The sequence below is a fragment of the Hemitrygon akajei genome, chromosome 14, assembly GCF_048418815.1.
Source record: "Hemitrygon akajei chromosome 14, sHemAka1.3, whole genome shotgun sequence".
Taxonomy (NCBI): Eukaryota; Metazoa; Chordata; class Chondrichthyes; order Myliobatiformes; family Dasyatidae; genus Hemitrygon; species Hemitrygon akajei.
Window position 1 is genome coordinate 53149136 of NC_133137.1, and position 22392 is coordinate 53171527.

A 22392-nucleotide genomic window follows, 5' to 3' on the forward strand; every position below is an offset into this window, starting at 1 on the left:
CACTGCACAAGTCTTTCTTGGTTTTCATAGAACAGGTCTGTTCCTCTTTTCTCCATCATCGGGGAGCCTCTTAGTAGAAATACTAAGCTTGATTGCTGCTTGGGGAAAGGTGATTCCCCCTTCAGTTTGATGTTGTATGTAGTTTCATATCACAAAAGCAAGTATCTTCTAGGATTCCTATTCTATGTGTTCTAAAATTCACTTTATCTCTACTTGTGTTGGATGTCTCGGTATATCTCACCTGCCAGCTCTGTCCCATATACTTTGAAGCACAAAATGAAATATATTGTTTATGTTAAATCAAATCAGTGAGGATTGTGCTGACCAGCTCAGAAGTGTCGGCCAGCTTCCGCCGCTAATATAGCAAGCTCACAACTCACTAGCTCGTACGTCTTTGGAATGTGGGAGGAAACTGGAGCACCTGGAGGAAACCCAAGTGAGAACATACAAACTGCTACAGACAGTGGTGGGAATTGAACTCCAATTACCACCGGTGCTGTAAAGCGTTATTCTAACTGCTAGGCGGCCATGCTGCTCTGCTTGGGACCCTCTCAAACAGCTTGCTTGTTATGGAAGCATTCTTCGTGATCTTAGCCTCTGGTCTCTTACACAACCAACAACCTCGTCTATGTATTTTGGAATTGCCTCTTCTGGGTCTTCACCCTACTCTTGCTCTACCTCAAAACTGTCCTCCAACCCCTTTCTGTCTAGCTCTGCATCCACACTTGCCCCTATGACCTGCAAAGTTTCTGGGGACTGTATCTTTATAGTAACACCCACAAACTGCTGGAAGAACATAAGCAGCTCAGGCAGTATCTATTGGAAAGAATTAAAGTGTCAATGTTTAGGACCGAGACCCTTCATCAGGACTGGAAAGAAACCAGAATGAGGAAGTGGGTAGGGGAGGTGAAGGAGTACAAGCTGGAAAGTGGTAGGTGAGGATGCGAGGATGAAGTGAGAAGCATGGAGGTGAGAGGTGGAAAAGTGAAAAAGAAAGTATTTCTATGTTTGGGTCAGGGGAGAGGTCCCACTGGAATCAGGATGGTGAGAGATTCTGCTAAATAGAGAGAATTCTGGATTTCAAATGATTTATCTCTTTAGCTTTCAAGAAGGAAACGAGGTCTGCTTTCATCCACTACTTTCATGCAGTTTAATCCCCTCTGCTGACTATAAACTTCCCTGCTTGTGGCAGATCTGGGACTGAGCTGTGGAGTACCTCCTACCCTTCTATCAGTTTTATCTCCTGACCTATAGGGACAAAGTTGCAGAGTGAAGTCCATGCTGTGCTGCCTTCCCACTCATGTTTCTTGTCACATGTTCAAGGGCAACATCCAGTTGAGTACTCCAGCTCCATACTGAGCGAGAGCTGGGCTGACAACTTTTGAGTGAGGCATTAAACTGAAGTGCCAGCTGCCTCCCGGGATGGATGTAAAAAAACTTGGTTTGATATTGAGAGCTTGGCAGTTTAACTGGTCGCTAAATTTCAACATATTTGTAGGTGAGTGGCGGGAGGGTGGTATAGATTACCGAGGAGAGCATTCAAACTGGTTACGTCACTCTCTGGAATGAAGGGGCTAAAACACAGGATCAGAAAAAGCTGCAGAGGCCTGCACACTTAGTCAGCTCCAAGATGGGCGCTAGCCTCCACACCATTGAGGAAAACTTTCAAACGACTCCATCCACCATTAAGGACCCTCACCACTCAGGACACACCCTCTTTTCATTACTACCATCAGGGAGCAGGTATCGGAGCCTAAAGATACATATTCAATGTTTTAGGAACAGCTTCTTCCCCTCCATCTTCAGGTTTCTCAACGGTCCATGAATCCATGAGCACAGCCTTTGTATTCTCTTTTGTGCTATTTATTTCAGCAGGGACTTGGTGAGCTGAGGGTGCTGTTTCTGTACCTTGTCTCCCCATGAGCAGAAAGGTTCTTGCAGAACCTTAGATGAAATTATTTACCTGAACTTTTATCTGTTTGTCCTTGACCACTCAGATGTAGAAGGATTCTTCATTGCTGTTTCCATAACAATTTTGTTTTACCATTCAGGGTTGTTAGCCCTGAGCTAAACCCCCAAACCTGGGGACTCATGGACCACTCTTAGTCTGGCCTCTACGCTTTGCAGTGGTGACCCTAGCAAGAGTGAAAGTATGAAGCCCTGACTCCAGCCAGCATAGCTCTCCAGGTCATTGAGGCAGCAAGCCTCTAAACCACAACAAGGCAGTGGTCCTCTTGGAGGTCTTGAACTAACATTACAGAAGTATTCCGCTTAATGCGACTCCATGGACATTGCTGTGCACAGACAGCTTACTGCTTGCACTCCATTGCAGCACTGGCTTCATGTCAGAATGTACCCAATTTTATGTAACGTGCTTAAGGATATTTTTGGGAGATAATTGAAGCTATGCAAATATAAACTCCATCTTTATGTTGCTTTATTATCCCGTTTGGTGAGAGTTGCATTTGAAGGGGTGATCAGTCCGGAAGGTCTAAACACAGAGATTCTGCGGATACTGGAATTGCAGAGTAACACACACACAATGCAGGAGGAACTCAGCAGGTCAGGCAGCATCTATGGAGGGCAATAAACAGTCAACATTTTTGGCCAAGCCTCTTCATGAAGGATCCCAGTCCAAAATGTCTGTTCCCCTCCATAGATGCTGCCTGACCTGAAAAATGCATGTTTGTTATTGAAACCCAAGATCCTTAGCAGTTTACCTAGATAAATGCGAAGTGCTGCATTTTGAGAGGGACAACATAGAGAGGGAATATAATACCTTGAAAGATGTGAAAGGGCAAAGGAAGTGAGAGATTCACAAGTGGTTTGAAGCTGTCAGAGTAAGTTAATGTGGTAAGTGAACAGGCAGTTAAGGAAGCATGTGAGATTCTCAGTTTTGTTAATAGGGTGACTGAATAGAAACAAAAGGAAGACATATCAAATATTGACAAGTTACTTGTTGAGCTTAGCTTGAGCACTGGGAACAGTCTTGGGCACTGCACTTCAGCAAGTTTGTCTAGTTTTTGGCGAGGCTACAGAGAAGTTGTACCAGAATAATTAATTCTAGGGGATAAAGGACTGTTCAGATTGCTATCCTTGGCATGTGGAGAGACCTACCAGAGGCACTCAGAATAATTAGAGGGAGAACTTGTTTCCTGTGGTGAGTGGGCCAGTGAACAGAGGTCATGAACTCACTTGGCAAAAGGGCCAGGGTTCAACTGAGGAGAACAGAGAGTTCTGTGAAAGGTCATTGAATCTGTTTCTCCCTCCGCAGATGTCACCTGGTTTTCTGAGTATTTCCAACAGTTTCTGTTTTTTTTTTTGCAGACTCTCCTTTCCCCCATGGAGTGCTGCTTTAAAATGAAACATGTTCCCTAAAGGGTGTTGGATCAGATTTTACAGAACCTAAGTATTTTAAGGGAATTAATTTAGAAGGTTTTGGGAGAAAGCTAAGATTTAGCACTAAACAGAACAGCTCCTTTAGCGATCTGGCTGAGGCAAGCAGGCCTTCAGCTATTGCAAGATTCAATGGCTCCAAGTCTGCTGAAGATACCTTGTGTGCACTGTCAGACTGGCACATGGCAGAGGTCTTCCTTCTGTGACAAAACTGAAGCATTTGTTCTGAAACCACGATTCTCAAAGACCGCAGCTGACAGTTACTGATCTGAGTGAGAGAATTTCTCTTTAGCCTCAGATCCATTACAATGACAATCCTTTTTATTTTTGGACTTGTGACATTTTTAATGCCTCAAATAAAAAAAATTATAAAACATTAAATGTCATGAACAAGTAAAAGGATTCTTGCAACAATTTATATTCCTTGAGACACTGGTGAAGTGTAAGAATTAGAGCTGGTGATGCATTTCCTCCAGTTAACACAGGTTACAGTTTAAACTAACAAGGGAATGAACAGGAAATATAATATTGAATTAATGTGGTCTTAAATGGACCCAAGACTAAACCTCACTGTTACTTACACTCGTTCAGCAAAAATAAGTGATTGTATTATGTTGCTGTGAGATATTCAACGTATATTATGTTGTAAAATGTAAATTAAGCGTGATGGGATATGACACCATGTCTGGAAGTGGATGAAACGTTTTGGGAATACTGTACTATTATTACAATTTGCAAAACCTTGGATAAACTCAGCCAGTGGTTGTATAATTGGTTATTCAATCCCGAGCCCTGTTCACAGCTCAAGCCAGGAACACTGAGCTGACCTTGCCAAGTGAAGTGAATGTGGTGACTGTGCTCAGCAGAAAAAAAACTTAAAAAATTGGAGCCTGCCTTTTTCCTGTGGGCTCCTTTTCACCATGTCTGAGACTGGCTACATGACAGTAGCCCTTTGTTACATGGGCCTGACTTATTCTGATCTGCTAAATGCCTACTACCAGCTCCACAAATATGAGATAATAGCTGGGGGAGAAGGGGCTTGGAGGGGTAAGGGAATGTTCCACGATACCGCTGACCTTTTATACTGGTGGAATTGCAAACCGTGTTTATATCGTTATAACACCCTAACCAGTCAATGGAAAATATTTAACCCTACGTGTTTTTGGATTGGATAACAATTGCATCTATTTTAATTTTATTTTGCATTCGTTCTTCTCCCCAGCTGAAAGTATAAACCACTTTATGTTGCAATCACCTTTATAGTTCATTAGCTCTCCAAAATTTCTGCAAACTGAGCCCGTGTTGAGAGGAGTTACAGGGTACCTGGTCAAAACTGGGCCAATCGATCTTCTGACATGAAGTTGCATGATCTGCCTGGCTTTGGCAGTGTATAGTTGGACCTTTTGAAGTATGCTTTGATAATTATATAAAGTGATTTTGATATGACATTTAATTGAAGGCAAGGTGACGCTGATTCACTGGCAGACAGATCTTTAATCTCTCCCCTGATATATCAGGATTAAGCTGTTTTACATTTCCCTCCTAAAAGTAGCCGAATAAAGACCTTTGTTCTGGAATTTTAATTTTTGACCTTTTAACTTCTAATAACAGGGCTCCCCAGTAATCAGAGAACATTGCTTGACTTTCATTCCTCGTCTAGGCACAAAAATGGGGTGGTATCACACTCAGAGAGAACCAGAAATACTTTTGCTCAGACCATCGATGAGGGCACCCGCTTTATTTGTAAAATGGCACAGCACAAGTTTGAGTGGAATCTTTTAAAGTAAAAATAATTTGAACAGCACAGCCTGTTAATGAGTAAAAGTAATTCCTAATACTGTGCACACATGACACAAAATTGGGGTGAATGTGTTGTCCCCAGCCATTTGCTGTTCAATTTAAATGTCAGAACTTGCCTTAAGAGCTTCAACCATTGTTCGGTGTGAATAGCATCTGTTGGAATGGAGGCAGGTTGGCAGGGGACAGCTGTGAACAGCCTCCAGTGACTGGTTCACTCATGTCAGTGGACTACAGCTGCATTAAGACCCCCTCTAACCAGCGGTCCCAAGTAAATGATGAGAGTCCTCATTCTAGCCATATGCAGCAAGGAGAGAAGTCATGAGAGGATTGTATGCTGTGTGACGGCTGGGAAGGTGAACACTCAGAGGCCTGTAACAGTGGAAGCCCCAGTACAGGGCAAGTACGTGACTCCCCTTTCCATCAAGACTGTGTTTGATACACCCCAGGGTCTATCTTACTTTTCAGTGTTCCTGATTACAGTTGCTGTTTCACAGAGTTTAACCACTTGTAGTCTTTCAGTCCTTTGATCAACAGGAATAAACTAAACCAAGGTGGCTTTTTATCCAACTTTGACTCTGTGCTGTTTTGTTGTTTCATTGACCGGACGGCTATCCTGCAGAATTGTTGAACTGTTGATCGGCTCCTTTCCCCTCTCTCCAGAAAGCCAGACAATTGTGCCACATAACAGTCATTTCATTGTTTGAGGTCAGGGTAATGATTCTCAAAGAGCAGATGATTAAATAATTCTTATCTGTTTTGCGATTAAACATATAAATGAATCAGCAAGATGGGGAGTGATGCCTTAGTCTGCAGTTGAACTTTGCAAGGGCTTTAGTGAGAGATTAAAGCTTTCTAAAAACAAATTCTCTCTTTGCATTTCCTCAGAAACTCCTAGTATCGAGAAGCTGCTATCAAAAGACTGGAAGGACAAGCTTCTTGCCATGGGATCAGGAAACATCGGGGAGATTAAAGGTTGGGTAAATGATCAATTCAATTTGTCCTTGCACACTTTCCCTGCTTCTGCTTTTTTACATTCGTGGTTGGTTGAAAATGGTGTGTGTGTGTGTGTGTGTGTGTGTGTGTGTGTGTGTGTGTGTGTGTGTGTGTGTGTGTGTGTGTGTGTGTGTGTGTGTGTGTGTGTGTGTGTGTGTGTGTGTGTGTGTGTGTGTGTGTGTGTGTGTGTGTGTGTGTGTGTGTGTGTGTGTGTGTGTGTGTGTGTGTGTGTGTGTGTTTAAAGAAGGCAACTAACTGCAAAACTAACAGGATGCAGCCTACTGAAAATAACTTTGAATAGATATTTTTGTCAAGCCTTCTAATTTATTTTAGCAATTTAACAAGGCTGCCTCATGTCATGTATGGGAAAAGATTTAGTCTTGTTCAGCAGTTTTGATGAGAAGTCAGGGGTTTTATATGGAATCCAGGACTGATATGGTTTCTGCTTGTCCACGTTCATTACAGCATGCAAAGTGGCAATTCCAGTAATCGTCTCTAAAAGAAGACACAGTTACTGTTTATAAATATGTTTAATAATGCAGAGCTTTGAGATTGTATGTCCTGTTTATTCTGCCATGTCTGACCTCAACATAATGTCAGTGGAACAAAAAGAGATGAGGATATTCCAGTCTAGACAACAGCTCCTTAAATATACCAGAATTCTCATTTAAAGTTAAACTCCTATTGACTGCTGTCCACAGCTCAAAGTGTTTCGTTCAAAGTAATTTTATTATCAAAGTACGTATATGTCATCATATACCACCCTGGGATTCATTTTCTTGCAGGCATTCACAGTAGAACAAAGACATACAATAGAATCAATGAAAAACTACACACGAAGATTGACAAACAGCAAAAGAAGACGAACTGCGCAAATGCAAAAAAACAAACAATAATAAATAAATATACACACACACACACACATACACAAAAAAACATACTGGGCTGTAAAGTCCTTGAAAGTGAGTCCATAGTTTGTGGAATCAGTGCAGTGTTGAGCTAGCATTTTAACTTGTGTACTGTTTTCAACTTATGTCAAATGCCACTAGTGAACCATAGGTAGTTCTGAGTCGTTTTAAAATATGGAACAGATACATATAAATGTGGGTTACTGCAGTTTATTAGTCTCCTGAAGCTTAACATTCTTGAACCATTTCCGTCAAATGTATTAAGACCATTTGACGGCGCCTATTCAGTTAATCGTTCAGCCTGTAAAATCTGTGCCTTTAATTTTTATGGTAAATTTGAAAAGACAGTGTGGCAGCAGATCTCTTGCATCTTTATAATGTGCCGCTGACGATCATTACCTATCGCTCTTGTGTGGACTGAGCATAAAACACTGGACTAACTTCTATGGTCTGGAGAAAGAAGACAATCGACATTCCTGCCAGCCTGTCATGAAAGGAGGGTTTCTTTTCTGCTTTGACATTTTAACAGAAGATCTTTTCTGTTTTGCAGTCCCTTCAAACACACATCTAAAGGGCCAGGCTCCACAGTGAGTTGTTAAAACAGCCACCGGTTTATTTCTCCTGCAGACTGCCGTGACAGTTGCAATTATTGTCTATTGTTGGGAAAGCTGCCCTCCGGGGCCAAATGAATCTCACTCGCACCTTCTTGTGAGGTCAAATGGGCCGACTGCTTTCTGCCCAAGAGTCCAGCATGGTGCCTCATGAAGCTGGAGCCATGGGAAGAATAGAGCAAGAGATCGTTTGATAGGCTGCTGAGGCAAAGCAGGAATGTAAACTGAAATGTAAAGAGATCACAAAAAAACTATTGTCGTCTGGAATTTCTGACTCGGAAGATGGGACTTTGTGGTTATGTGTTTGTGCACACGCATGTAAATCAGTTTCAAAAATACATTGAGCACAGGCACAATTACTTCTCACTTTGGAGCTTTTTAAAAAAAAACGTGGAACGACAAGACAAACAGAATATACAATTTTTCTCCACTGAGGGTGAGATTTGACCAACCTTCCCAGAAAGGTTCTGAAAGATTTGGGTCAAACGCAGTCAAATAGGACAAGATGGGTGTCTTGGTCGGTACGGACCAGTTGGGCCAAAGGGCCTATTTCTGTTTTCTATGATTCTATGACAATAAAATGTTTTCTCACCTCAAAGTATTTTATTACTATCTTAGATCTACCTTCCTTCATTTCAGCCCTTTGATTGTTGAAATTGGGTAAATTTAAAGCATTGTTGTGAAATTTTGATTAGTCAGGGCATCAAAGAAAATAGGGGAAGGCGTTGAGAGGGAAAATAAGTCAACCATGCTCGAATGGCAGAGCAGTCAATGGCCTAATTTTTCTCCTATATCTTATGCACTGAGCAGTGATTACTACATTGCAATAGGCTGCAAGGTGATTTTGGCCTCGTCAGTGGTGTGCTGTTATGACCGTCCCAGAACCCCATCTGAACTCAGTGGCCTCCTGGGTTCAAAGACCAGAATGGGATTTGGCTACCTTTGAGGTGCACTTTGAACCTATTTTTGCCAACTCTCCGGCAGTGTAAGTGCGCCCAACAACCATACTAACTAGCGCTGATCCCCTGTTCCATGCTGTCTTTAAGATTTTATGCATTCAGTCTTTGGTCCTATTAACTCTCAACATCTCTCTTTTGTCTAGACTTTGGCCTCCTATGCACCACAGTTCTCTTAGCAGTTCCACTAAAGATTTTTAAGGGAATCAAGAGAATTAAATGGTGTAAGTCACATCAAATGGCAGAGCAGGCTTAAGGGGACAAATGAATGGCCTTCTCCTGATTTTTCTAACATTTTTCAGTTTATATTAAATAGGCCTTCAGTTGCCCACACAATAAGCTGTGGAGTTTCTTTCGTTTCTGTAGATAACAATTATGAAAAATCAATCATTGTTACCATCGATAATGAAGCTGCTGTCTGTAAGGAGTTTGTACATTCTCCCTGTGACCCACGGGGGTTTCCTCCAGGTGATCCTGTTTACTCCCACATTCCAAAGATGTCCAGGTTGGTAGGTTAATTGGCCACATGAGTATAATTGGGTGGTGCAGGCTTGATGGGCCGAGGGGCTTGCTACCATGCTGTAGTTCTACATAATTGCCAGTATGTCAAAGTGCTCTCTGAGTCCAACAGTTCTGCTACACCACTGATTAAGTAGTCACCTTGACCTGGTGGTGTCCCCTTGCTTTTGACACCCCAAAGACTTGAAGCTTGGCTGCTACTCTTGTCTTATTCAGATGCATTATTATGCCACTGCCCTTATGTAGTTGTAAATGGTCTTTGAGCACCATTCATAGATCTTCTTGAAGCCAGCCATTTATCCCTTTGTTGACTCCTACACCAGATGAGGTGTGAACTTCCTCAGAGATTTCTCTCCCACAGCTTTGGTGGAGGAAAACCAGAGAGAAACAGTGGATGAACAGAAGAGCCATCATTATTTGGCTCATGTTTTCCATTGGTTTTCATTGAATGGACCTGCATACAAATTTGTTGCTATGTTTGCTACTTTCCATTAGTGACTGGACTACAAAAGTGCCTGAGTCTCTTTGAAAAACCCATATAAATGATGGCCATTTGATCCATCAGGTCCTTGACAGCCCTAGACCAAGCCAACCCACCCATCTCACTTTCCCTTTTCCTGTTTTCCCTGTAGTCCTGCATTTTATTATCCCTCACCAACCTATCCCCTCTCCTTTGATCTGTCTACCATTTGTGCACACTATGGGGTAATTTGCAGTCACCAATTAGCCCAGCCCCACCAATTGTGGGGAGAAACTAGAGCACGAGAGGTGAATGGGCAAACTCCACACAGACAGCACCAAAGGTCACGATCAAAGCCCAGATCTCTGTAGATGTGAAGCAGTGTCACTGTGCTGCCCTGGAATGACCTGGAAGACAGCACAAAATAATTTCTTGTAGCCTATGGCATCTCTGTAACTCCAGAGAATGAGCCTCCATTTGATACACTTGCCATCATAAGCCAGGGAACTCTTTACTGGTTCGGAAATGATAGCTAAACAAACGTACACTCAGGACTGGTGACGGGTAGAGACGTGACCAAAGAAAAAGAAATATAAAATATTTCTAGAGATTCTCCAGGAATGTGTGAGTGCTCTTAGCCCATCTTTGCCTCAAAATAGTCACCTCTCTTTGACAAACAAAAGTAAGCACTAATTTCCCGATCCATTACAAGTATGCAAACTGTCAGGTGATTTACACTCTCCCGTTAACCGACCAGCACCAAATGTTGCAGGGAACGGGAGCAGAATACTGTAACCAGATGGAACCTAGGTCCCTGTAGATTAAACAGACTAATTGTTAGTATTCTGAAATGTGGGGAAGTTGCAGGAGTCCAAGGTACTTGGGTTGGAAAATTGGCAATCAGAATAAGATCAACAAACTGATTGCATATTATTCTTATTTTTTTACTAAAAATTACTCTACTCTTTAGTAGAATGACATTTACTTCACCATTTGATGTTAGCATGAGTTGTAGCAAAGAGTCCTCTGCCCTTCCTGTAGAATCACTTTTGCCAAATTACAACCAAGATAGGTAAACCGATCCTAACGCATCCAATTAAGCTGCCTCAATGCAGGCTTTTTCCACCAAGGACTCGAATTAGAGGTCATAGGTTAAGGGTGAAAAGTGAAATATTTAAGGCAGAAATCTTCTTCACGCAGAGGGTGGTGAGAGTGTGGAACAAGCTTCCAGCGGAAGTGGTGGGTACAGGTTTGATTGCCACACTTAAGAGAATTTGGGTAAGTACTTGGATGGCAGGGGTATGAAGGGCTATTGTCCAGGAGCAGGTCAATGGGACTAGGCAGAGTAACAGTTCGGCATGGACTGGATGGACTAAAGGGACTATTTTTGTACTGTAGCTCTCTGTGACCATAGAAGTATTATGCTGGATGTCTTGGAAAGATAAATTGATTGGCCGGGGTTGACTCTCCTTCCTAATTCCTTGTGATCGCTGCTTCTCGCTCCCCCACTTACTGAACTCCCATGACCTATGAAACTCAGGAGAAGTTAAACTTTTCTCCCTCTTTCTATTTTCTGCCCTCCACACCCCAAACCATCCCACCCCTTCCACTGGTGACAGGGACGCCTGAGAGCTTGGCGGAGAAGGAACGGCAGCTCATGGCGATGATCAACCAGTTGACAAGTCTGCGTGAGCAGTTGCTGGCAGCTCATGATGAACAGAAAAAGCTGGCAGCCTCGCAGATCGAGAAGCAACGGCAGCAAATGGAACTCGCAAAGCAGCAACAGGAACAAGTGAGTGCAACTGAATGGATGAATCCAGTTGACGGGGAATCGGGGAAAGTTCAGCAGTAACATGCTATAGCCACCAAGTTAACAGACCATGATGGAAAAATTTACAAGAAAACATCCATAGCTTTATAAAAGAATCATTTTGTGTCACTTGCTCTGAGCATCAGAGGGTTTTTTGCACTGTGACTTATATTCTTGCCATTAATTCTTAATTGCCTGGATCTTTATGACTGTAGAAGTGAACTAAAACGCAATATAAAATTGTTAGTAATTTGTCTAAAGTGCACACAAACCATGCTGTGGCCTCGAACTATAAGTGTGTAAATTGTCACTGATTCAGAGCATTGAAGAATTATCCATTACAAATGGAGGAGGCAATGTACCTGTACCTGATACTGTCTCTATCAAAAATCCCACTCTTTACCCATGGACCAGTTTTTAAAAAAAATTTTGCAAGTTTGTATCAAACGCCCTTTAAAAATTACCAATGAATCATCATCCATTCAGTCCTAAAGCACAGAAAGTACTTCAAATGACCTGTCCCTTGAGTTCTTGATAGTTCAAACATGATGCCAAAGTCAACTAATTCTTTCTGCCAGCACATGATCCATATCCCTCCATTCCCTGCGTATCTAAAAGCCTCTTAAGCAACACTGTCATATCTGCTTCCACCATCAGTACATTTTAGATTTCTACCAACCACTCTCTATGTAAAAAATACATCTCCCTTAAACTTTCCCCTCTCAAGTGATGCCTTCTGGTATTTGACATTTCCATCCTGGTGAAATGATTCTGACCGCCGACTCTTTGCCTCATAATTTTATAAACTTCAGTCTTCAATCTCCAGCACTGTAGAGAAAAAAATCTAAACTTGTCCAACCTTTCCAGCCCGGCAGTATCTCGGTGAACCTCTTTTGCACCCTCTCCAAAGTCCCCACACCCTTCCTGTAATGGGGGCAACCAGAGCTGCAGACAGTGTTCCAGGTGTGGCCTGCAGAGAGTTATACCGATGCAACAAGACTTTGTGACTCTTACATTCAATGGCCCAACTAATGAAGGCAAGCATGCCACATGTTTTCTTTACCACTCTATCTACTTGTGTTGTCACTTTCAGGGATTTATGGATTTGGACCTCAAGATCCATCTGTAAATCAGTGCTGTTAATGTTCCTGCCATTAACTGAACAGGGGTCTCCAACCTGGCGTCCACGGACCTCTTTCTTAATGGTATTTGTCCATGGCATAAAATAGATTGGGGACCCCAGATACTGAAGAATATACATAGGCCATTATTTCCCCCACAGAAGGTATTTCTCCTAAATCACTGCATCAAAATACCTCTATGTAATCTCTCCATTATTAATTCCTTAAGGCAAGCAATATTGGCTTGTTGGATCTCTTTGTACAATGTTTTTCTGCCTTCCCCCAGTTCTCTCTTCCTGCCCCTACCCTTCTTTTCTAATTACAATGGGACTGAGTCATATTACAGTAGTCTTCACTTATCTGAAAATCCATACCACAAGCAGCTGAACTCAAACATTTCCAGATCTCATCAATGAGAGGACTATTGGAGAGTGATCAGGAGCTGTGCCGTAGTCCACACCTATCTTATAATTTGATGCCACATTCCATCTGTTGAATTCAGCCATTTCAGTCATGCTTCAGAAGGGAAGAGGGGAGCCATTTTAACAACTCTGGAAACTCCCAGCAGTCCAGGCAGCCACCATTTTTGGTTTTATTTCAGATTTCTACCATCTGCAGATTTTTTAATGCCATCAGTCAGTTATCCAATCCAGCAGCAGCTAACTAGCACCTTCTGATTGCCACTTGCAAACTGTTTTCTTAATTTAAAAAGTCATCAAGTGTCCCAACAAGGGAAAATAAAAGCCTGTACATTTGGTTTGGTAACATGACTGACAATGTGCAATCTACCCGCAAGTCCATGACAGTAAAGAGCGTGGAACATAGCCCTTTTTGAGAAGAAACCACGCTGCCTGCACTGACAAAGCAAATAAAAAGTGGCACTGATCAAGTTTGAGGTAACAACTCATATCTCAGTGTTAACAGTCATGGCATAAAAAGTATCAGGAATGTGAAAACCAATTGGCCTACCTTAACACCTCGTGGATTGTTGATTAAATCTGACACTTGCTACCTTCAGGGTGGTTCAGTCGGATGCCTGATGTGGAATATATTCAGGTAGCTTTCACTTTATTTCAATTTATGCTGAAGTTGTAACATGAGTCAGAATGCAGTGTATCTCAAGGCAAAATGATGCCTGGAGCAGGTTGCTTGGCAATGGTTCTCACTGGCTGGAGTGCACATCGAGTTTGCTGTGAAACCAAATTTAATAAAACAAGCTTTCCTTAAGCATCTCAGTCACTCTAAACCTGCCTTTAATTAAATCAGAGACTTAGACAATACCATATTTAATATCAAGGCATCAAGGGATAAGGGGTCTGTGCGAAAAAGAGGCAATAAGGTTAAAAAAATGAGGCGACATACACAAAATGCTGGAGGAATTGAGCAGGTCAGATAGCCGCTTTGGAGAGGAAAAACAGTTGACGTTTTGTACTGAGACCCTTCATCAGAATTGGAAAGGAAGGGGGAAGAAGCCAGAATAAGAAGGTGGGGAAGGAGATAAGTGAAGCCAGGTTCCTGTTAGAAAATGCTATTTGACATACAGAGTCCCAGGTAGGCAGTATAATCAGAGTGATAGATCACTAGAGAAGAGGCCACTTATCCTTCCTGGTTCGCAATGTTTAGCTCATCCCAAACCTTACCCTGGCCATAATTCCCATCCTCTCTGACTTCCCTTGCTTTCTAGTTCAAGAATACCTTGCAAGTACATGGTTCCATGAAAGTGGTGTCATAGGTAATAGTGGCGATTGGTCATAGTGGTGAAAATGGCTTTTGGCAAACTGGCCATCTTCAGTCAGGCATTGAGAATAGAAGTTGCATTGTACTCAGACATTGCTAAGGCCGTATTTGTTCACTTTTGATCACCCTGCTATAAGAAAGGCACCAGATGAGATGTACCAAGATATTGCTGGGCCTTGAGGGACTGAGTTATGGAGAGAGGTTGAGAAGGCTAGGGCTTTATTCTTTAGAGCGCAGGAGAATGAGGAGTGATCTTATTGAAGTATATAAAATCAGGAAATGCATAGACAGAATGAACTCCCTCAGTACTTTTCTCAGGTTGAGGCATCAAGAACTAGAAGACTTGGGTTTAGGGTGAGAGTGGAGAAATTTGATAGGAAATGGAGGGCCAACTTTTTCATCCAGAGCATGACCCTTATTATATGAATGCGCTGTCAGACAGAGGAAGTGGTTGAGGTAGGTACGTTAACAACATTTAAAAATCTGTTGGGGAGGTACATGGTTAAGAAAAGTTTAAAAGGATATGAGCCAATCGCAGACAAATGGGAATTTTGCTGATTATGGGCCAGATGGTCCAAAAGGCCTCTTTCAATTCTGTATGACTCTGTGACCTTGAATTTAAAGTCCTCAACTTTGTGTTCAGATCCTCAGTGGATTGAGTCCTTCTCACCTTTTCACATTCCTCCAAGCCTTCAAACTTTTCATTCCCCCAATTCTGGTTTCTCATGCAGTCTCAACTCCTTTGCTATATCATTGGCAACTGTGATTTCAACCACCGTCAGTCTTTTTATCCTGAAGCTCCCTTCAACCCGTCGTCAGCACTGTCTCATTGACACAGAGTTTGGTCAACATCCTAAAGACCCACTTGGTTTGATGGGTCGTGAGATAATTTTTCATATAAAAACAAGTCCCTGCTTAAGGCACAATTATTTTCCACTGACTTGCACTTATAAACTGTGAACTAGAATTTGACAAACAATTAGATAAAACCAAAAACATGTATTTCTATTCTGTTCTTCACAGCCTGAGGATATTGCAATAGATTGTCAAGCTAATTAAATACACTTGACTAAAGTCACAATCTCCACCCTTCCCCACCTGGTTCTGTCCGTCCATTAAACCCTCCTTACCTGTATTTCACTTGCAGATTCTACCCATCCTTCCCCTTCACCTCTTTATACTGGCTATCTCCACTTTACACTCCGCCCTGATAAAGAGACTGTACCCGAAACATTGACTATCCCTTTCCCGCCACAGATGCTGCCCAATCTGCTGACTTACTCCTGCGCTTGTGTGGTGCTAAGGTCCCAGCATCTGCAGTCTCTTGTATCTCACAACTACACTTGATGTGTTGGAGATGTGGCCGGTTGGTTGGTGCATGGCAAGATCTCGACAAAAGCTGAGTTAACAACACAAGCGATGCTTGAGATCTTGAACAGCACACAAAAAAGCCAGTGGGACTCAGCAGGTCAGGCAGCATCTATGGAGGGGAATAAACAGCTGATAGTCTGGGCTGAAACCAGCATTTTGTGTAAATTAACTAGGTTAGCTGCTATTGAATTGTGGTAGTTAGGATAGCAGGAAAACTCTTGTCACCTTTCTCTGATGGTGCCCACTCTGTTACCAGTCAAGGAGCAGAGCTGACCTTGGTTTAGTTACTTACCCCAAAGACAATCCTACTGACAGTGTGGTACTCCTCTAGTGCCATATTGGGAATGTTTTCCTGGATTGTGAACATGAGGTCTGTTGTAGAACATAGAACAATACAGCACAGGAACAGGCCCTTCAGCCCACATTGTTGTGCTGAAAATAATTAAATTAGTAATCAAATGGCCAATTAAAGTAATCCCATTGCCACAGATGGCTGTGGAGGCCAAGTCATTGAGTGTATTTCAAGTGAAGGTTAATAAGTTCTTGATTCGTCAGGGTGTCACATGTTACAGGGAGAAGGCAGGAGAATTGGTAGAAGGGGATAATAAATCAGCCATGATGGAATGGCGGAGCAGACTTGATGGGCCGAATGGCCTAATTCTCCTCCCATGTCTTGTTATTTTATGGTCTTCTGCCTGCACAATGTCTATATCCTTACATTTCCCTCATATTCATGTACCTATATAAATATTTTATAAAAACTCCTAATGTAGAGGCAGAGACATTATAGGCACAGAATGCAAGGATATGGACATTGTGCAAGCTGAAGGGATTGGTTAGTTGATCATTCGATTACTTATTTAATTAGTTTCAGCACAACACTGTTGGCCATAGGGTCTGATCCCATGCTGTACAGTTCTGTTTTATGTTCTATGCCAGAACTTAAACTCTGACCTTTCAGTTTAGAGTTGACAAATCTACCATGATTGAATAAAAAAGAACAAATTTAAACTGCATTTATCTTAATCCTGCTGAAGGATAAACAATTTGCCTTTAAAGTGATAAAACATGCTGCAGGTGACTTGTTTAAAAATGGTCAAAGTCCAAAGTGTGAATACTCTATTGTCCTGATAGACAATAAATTCCTTGCCCTAATAATAAAGAGCTGGTTCCCTATCACAGATCGCCGTTCATTGTACATATGCAAATGTCAAAGGTTTGTTATTAGCAGGAGCACAATATATGAGCTCGCTCATTTGCCTGTTTTCTATTTTAATTGCGCTGTAATTAAAAGCCAGTCTTACCTTGAAATAATCTGTTGCAATCTGCAAAAAAAGCAGAATTGCAGAGAGTGTAACAACTGTGCTGGTAAACAATAAAATCACTTCATTTAATTAGTATAGTGTCACTTCACTTTGTATCCTTTGGTTGGGTTGCCAGCTTTTGTTTTTGATGAACTAGCAATCAACTTCTGAATTGCAATCTGTCGGCAAGTCAGAACTGTGTGCTGCAACTAATCTTCCAATGTGGCTTGCTTAGCTCATTGTTAATCTAATTAAGTTGTATTTCCAGTTTAATTTGTGTGATGCCTTTGAACATGTGTCTCCCCTAGACACACTAAACAGAACATTTCTTGTATAACTTCAGCAGAAGAGGTGTTTTAGAAGTGATTTTTGCAGGTACATTAAAACAAAAATACAGTGTGCATATGTTTTAATTAAAAGTGTTTTCATTGGAGGAAGGAGATTTTCCCTGTTGGGTAGAGACACAAGAGCAGATCAGGTCACATCTGTGTTGACTTATTTGTGTCCAGGCTGGAGTCTGTTGTGAGGTCACTGGTTGTCCTGGAAAAGAGAAAATGGTCCCTCAATTTAAGCCCAAAAACAAGAATACCCAGAATAGGTGAACAAGTAGCCTGCAGATGAAGGCAGAGAAGTTATCTCTGAGTAACTTTCTACACATTTCTAAACTCTTGCAGCAGGGGTCCTAACTTGCACCACTTGCCTTTTGTATACAGTGTGCTCACAGTGCATCTCAAGCACCAGGTAGCAATCTAGGATATTTGCAGCTGTGGGCTGTCGACCGCTCAGCTCATCGACACATCCTGGCCCTGTTAAAATGAAAGCAGAAGGAAAAGGGAATGATGCGATTACTTTACTAAGTGCCAGTGCAGACTCAATGAGCTAGATGGGCTCTGTTAGTACTATAACAATTCTATGATACTCAGGAAACAGATCAGGCAGGATCGGGGGCAGGACCAACTAAGTTAATGTTTCAATGGCAAGCAGTTTTTAATCAAAGAGAGAGCCAGAGGAACAAGTGTTGGAGGGAGGTAAGGCATGGGAATGGACGAGAGGTTAAAACAAAAAGCAGGGTCATGGAGTGGTTGCCTGGAATGGAGAGCTGTGGTTATCAAGAGAGGCTGGATAGGCTGACTTTATTCTCATTAGAGTGTAGGAGTAGGAGGCTGAGGAGTGATCTTATAGAATTTTATTAAATTATGTTGGACATTGATAGTCAGTGATAGATAGTCATTTTCCCAGGGCAGGGAGTATAAAAGGACAGGGGAGGGGGCATGAATAAGAGAGGATCAATTTAAAGGATATCTGAGGGCTGTGTTTTTCACAAAGAGGGCAGTGAATATCTGCAAATGAGATGCCCAAGGAGATGGTGGAGGCAGACCCACTTATGCGTAAAAGCATCTGGACATGAACTTGGATAGGAAAGGCACAAGAGATAAGGATCTAATGCAAGCAAAAGAGATTAGTATCATGGTCGGCAACTTACACAAAATACTGGAGGACAGATAGCGTCTATGTTGCCCCAGGTTTCCAGAATCTCTTGTTTCTCCGAGGAGCTGGGCAGGAAATGCAGTACAATTCTTTGATGGGAAAGGTATGCAGGTAGATGACAATTGGAGATGGGAATGGGAAATAAAATGAGAATAATCCTGAGTAACGATGCATTAGCTTTTAATTGATGCTAAATCGGCCTCATTTCATTCCCTCCCTTACAGATCGCAAGGCAACAGCAGCAGTTGTTACAGCAACAACACAAGATCAACCTCCTTCAGCAGCAGATCCAGGTCAGAGTCCAGCCTCAGGCTTGTATTGTTATCGATGTTTTGTCTCACCTCCAGCTTGGAGAGAGATGTTTTTTGGAAGATGACTCAGTGATTGTGTGTGTTAGGGTTGTGGGGCAGTGTTGGGTGCTGGGTTTGGGGAAGACCAGCTTGTACAACTTTTATGAAGATAGGGCTTTTTATCTTCAAGTGAAGGTAGATGAGAAGTGACTTGATAGAGCTGTACAAGGTAATTAGAGACATAGACTGAGTGGACAGCCAGAGACTTTTTCCCAGGGGCAGAAGTGGCTAATATGAGGAGGCATCATTTTAAGGTGATCGGAAGAAGGTTTGGGGGGGGGGGGGGGACATCAGAGCTAAGTTTTTTTTACACAGAGAATGGTGGGTGTGTGGAATGCCCATGCCGGGGTGGTGGTAGAGGCAGATGCATGAGGGGTATTTAAGAAATTCCTAGAACATGATAGAAAAATGGAGGGCTATATAGGATGGAAGGGTTAAATTGACCTAAGAGTAGATTAAAAGTTGGTTCAACATTGTGGGTCGAAGGGGTTGTATTATGCTGTACTGTGCATTGTTCTATGTTTTGATGTCAGCTCATTTGAAACCAAAATATACTTGTGTCTTTGGAAACCATGGCGATCTTCTCTTGGCATTTATTACATCCATCTGGACATGCAACGTATCAGTGCTAGGCATAGTACTGAGTTTGCAACTGCTTTAGCAAGTTTTTGTACACGTCATCCTGATTATCCTGACCCTTGTTTTCTCTTCAGCTCTAATCAGGGTTTGATCTGGACCTTGGCACACCAAGACTGGCCACTCAAGGGTAGAGCAATTATGTTGGACAGGGTGAAACCACACATAGAGAAATGTAAGCAACACACACAAAATGCTGGTGGAACGCAGCAGGCCAGACAGCATCTATAGGAAGAAGTACAGTCGACATTTCAGGACTGACGAAGGGTCTCGGCCTGAAACGTCGACAGTGCTTCTTCCTATAGATGCTGCCTGGCCTGCTGTGTTCCACCAGCATTTTGTGTGTGTTGCTTGAATTTCCAGCATCTGCAGATTTCCTTGTGTTTGCATAGAGAAATGTATACCTGCTTTGGATTTGCTTACCTTAAACAAAGTGCCTTTGCCTTAGAGAGAGTACAGTAAAGATTCTCTAGACTGGTTCCTGGGAGAGAGATTAATTGGACAAAGCTAGTACTTTCTAGAGTTTAGTTTCTAATTCAGTTTCAGATTTATTTATCTCATGTACATTGAAATACACAGTGAAACTTGTTGTTTGTTTTAACAACCAACATACCCAAGGATGTACTGGTATCGCTATACCTTCTGGCACCAGTTGTAAAAAATGTAAAAGATTATATAAATTGTAAAAGGTAGAATGAGATGATCTCATTCAAGACTGCAGTGGTTTCTCCACACCCTCTCATACTTCATGCCTTTCCTCTTCATGCTAATTTCTATATGCACGTATTTAACCTTACTCAGATTTTACCACTATCCATCAGCAAGTCTAGGCAGCCAGGTCTGAAGGGATATTTGACTGCAGGAATTATCCCCATAACTATTTGTTCCAATAAAGTGCTTAGTTTCCTCCACTCTTTAACCAGGGGAGCTCGCAGTATCCCACTGCCGGTAGCCCGCTACCTGATATGGAGACTGGACCTGAGGAACTGTCCCTTCCCATGGCAGGAGGTTTTGTGGGATGCTCCTTCCTTCTACATTCAAACTGTGGTCAGGTTTCCTTTTTTCCCTTCTGCACTCAGCAATGCTAACTCTTTTCTAGCTCAACCCCCTGCCTACAAGAACTAGGAAAAGACTCCCTCGGCTGTGACTCCAATGCTGTGCAGAGGAAGCACTGCATTGCTGGAAGGGCAATCTTTCAGATCACGCATTTAATCTGTGGTTCTGACTGTCCCCTTGTCTAACAGTCATAACACTATCTGATGGGACAAGCAAATGGGATTATTGTAGGTGGACACCTTAACTGGCATGGATGAGTTTGGCTAAATTATTCTTTAAGGAACTGTATTATTCTTTAAAGAACAGGAGGGCAACTTCCCTGGAGTTTTCACATTTATTTAACCCTAAAACAAATGTATAAATTATGTTACCCACTTCCGATTGTGGTGTCTTCTTGTTTTGCCATGATGGCTGTGTTGATTACATTAGAATTTCACCCAGATTAGATATTCCATTGCTGCTTGTGAGGTGTTGAAGACCATTTTGTATATGCTTCTTGTTTAGAGCTCCAATATCACCAACATCACTGTCTCCTCAGCTCTGACCAGCAATTGACTCAAAGTTGAGCACATTGAGACTGGTCACTCATCCATGACCAGAGGGAAAGCAATTATGTAGGGCCTAGGTGAGACCAAATCTGGAGAAATGTACAGTATACAGCTTTGGGACCCCTTATCTCAACCAAAAGTCACTTTAAGAGCGAGTGCAAGAAAGATGCACCAGACTAGTTCCTGAGAAGGTAGGTTTACTTCATGGGAAGAGCTTCATTAGACAACACCTGTATTCACTAGTGTTTATAAGAATGAGGTGATCTCATTCAAACATACAAAAGCTTTAGCAGGCACCAAAGGGTCAATATGTCGAGAATCTTCCTTATGAGCAAATGTTCTCAGTCAAGGGCTAAAGTTTCAGAATAAGAGTTTGGCCATTTGGAATGGAAATTAGGAGAATTTTCTTCATTGGAGGGTGGCAGATCTTTAGAATTCTGTACCCTGGAGGCTCAGGTCAGAGTTCCTGGGTATTTCTGTGCATTAAAGGAATCAAGGGATGAACTGGAAAATGGAGGCGAGGAGGAGCTTCATGAATGGTGAAGGGGCAATTGTCAAGTGGTCAGTCTAACAGTGAGCATCTGCATTTCTCAGTAAATCATGGCTCCTCCAAACAGTCAACAGTGACAGCAAAAACACCAGGCAAGATGACTATGTAAACTGGTCAGTCTCAACCACTGACCTCAAAAGTCAAGCTGATCATGGATGGCAATGGAAGGCTGAGTCAAGCTGCAAGGTACTCGTTATGCATCGGGGAAGGCCAGAAACATTTCTGGTCACAACATCCCAAGGTACTTTCTGCGGTATACTGCAGTCATGACTTGTGGGAAAAGCAGCCAGCATGTGCACAACAGGATGCCATTAAAATGCATCAAGACAATGGTCAGATAATGGATTATTGTTGTCCTTTGAAATAATGACTAGGAAAGATTTATAGTCCAAGTTCAGGCAAGTGAAACGGCCTTGGATGGCATGGACAAATGGGGCAGAAAGGCCAGTTTCCGTGCTGTAGTATTCTCTGGCTCTGTAACACCAGGAGATCTCCAACGCCAAAGTCAGGTAAGGTGCTCTGTTTGAGACCACATCGGTGAAACAGCACTCCTTTGGCACAGAGTTGCCTGTGCAAATATGTGGAGTCGGCTGCATCTGCCATTCACAGGGTGCACTATTTAAACTGTGATCGATAGGCTAAGGCTATTTGTGATACAGCTGAAGAGACTTTGAATTCACGTGGTGTTTGGTGTGGCTGGGCAGCAGTACAGAGGACTGAAATGGAGACAGCAGCAGCCCTGCTGCTGTGAGATGTTCCTGTGGTAAATCATTGAATG

General features: G+C 42.3%; 1 protein-coding gene across 11 annotated transcripts in view; it reads left to right on the top strand.

Moving 5' to 3' along the window:
* sox5 (SRY-box transcription factor 5) overlaps positions 1-22392 on the top strand; it is a 388193-nt gene that overhangs the window by 218259 nt on the left and 147542 nt on the right. For all 11 annotated transcript variants that reach the window (XM_073066077.1, XM_073066075.1, XM_073066073.1 and 8 more), the window contains 3 exons: positions 6082-6168; positions 11263-11435; positions 18699-18767. In XM_073066077.1, the coding sequence (XP_072922178.1) occupies positions 6082-6168; positions 11263-11435; positions 18699-18767 (329 nt within the window). The remainder of the gene's footprint in view (positions 1-6081; positions 6169-11262; positions 11436-18698; positions 18768-22392) is intronic.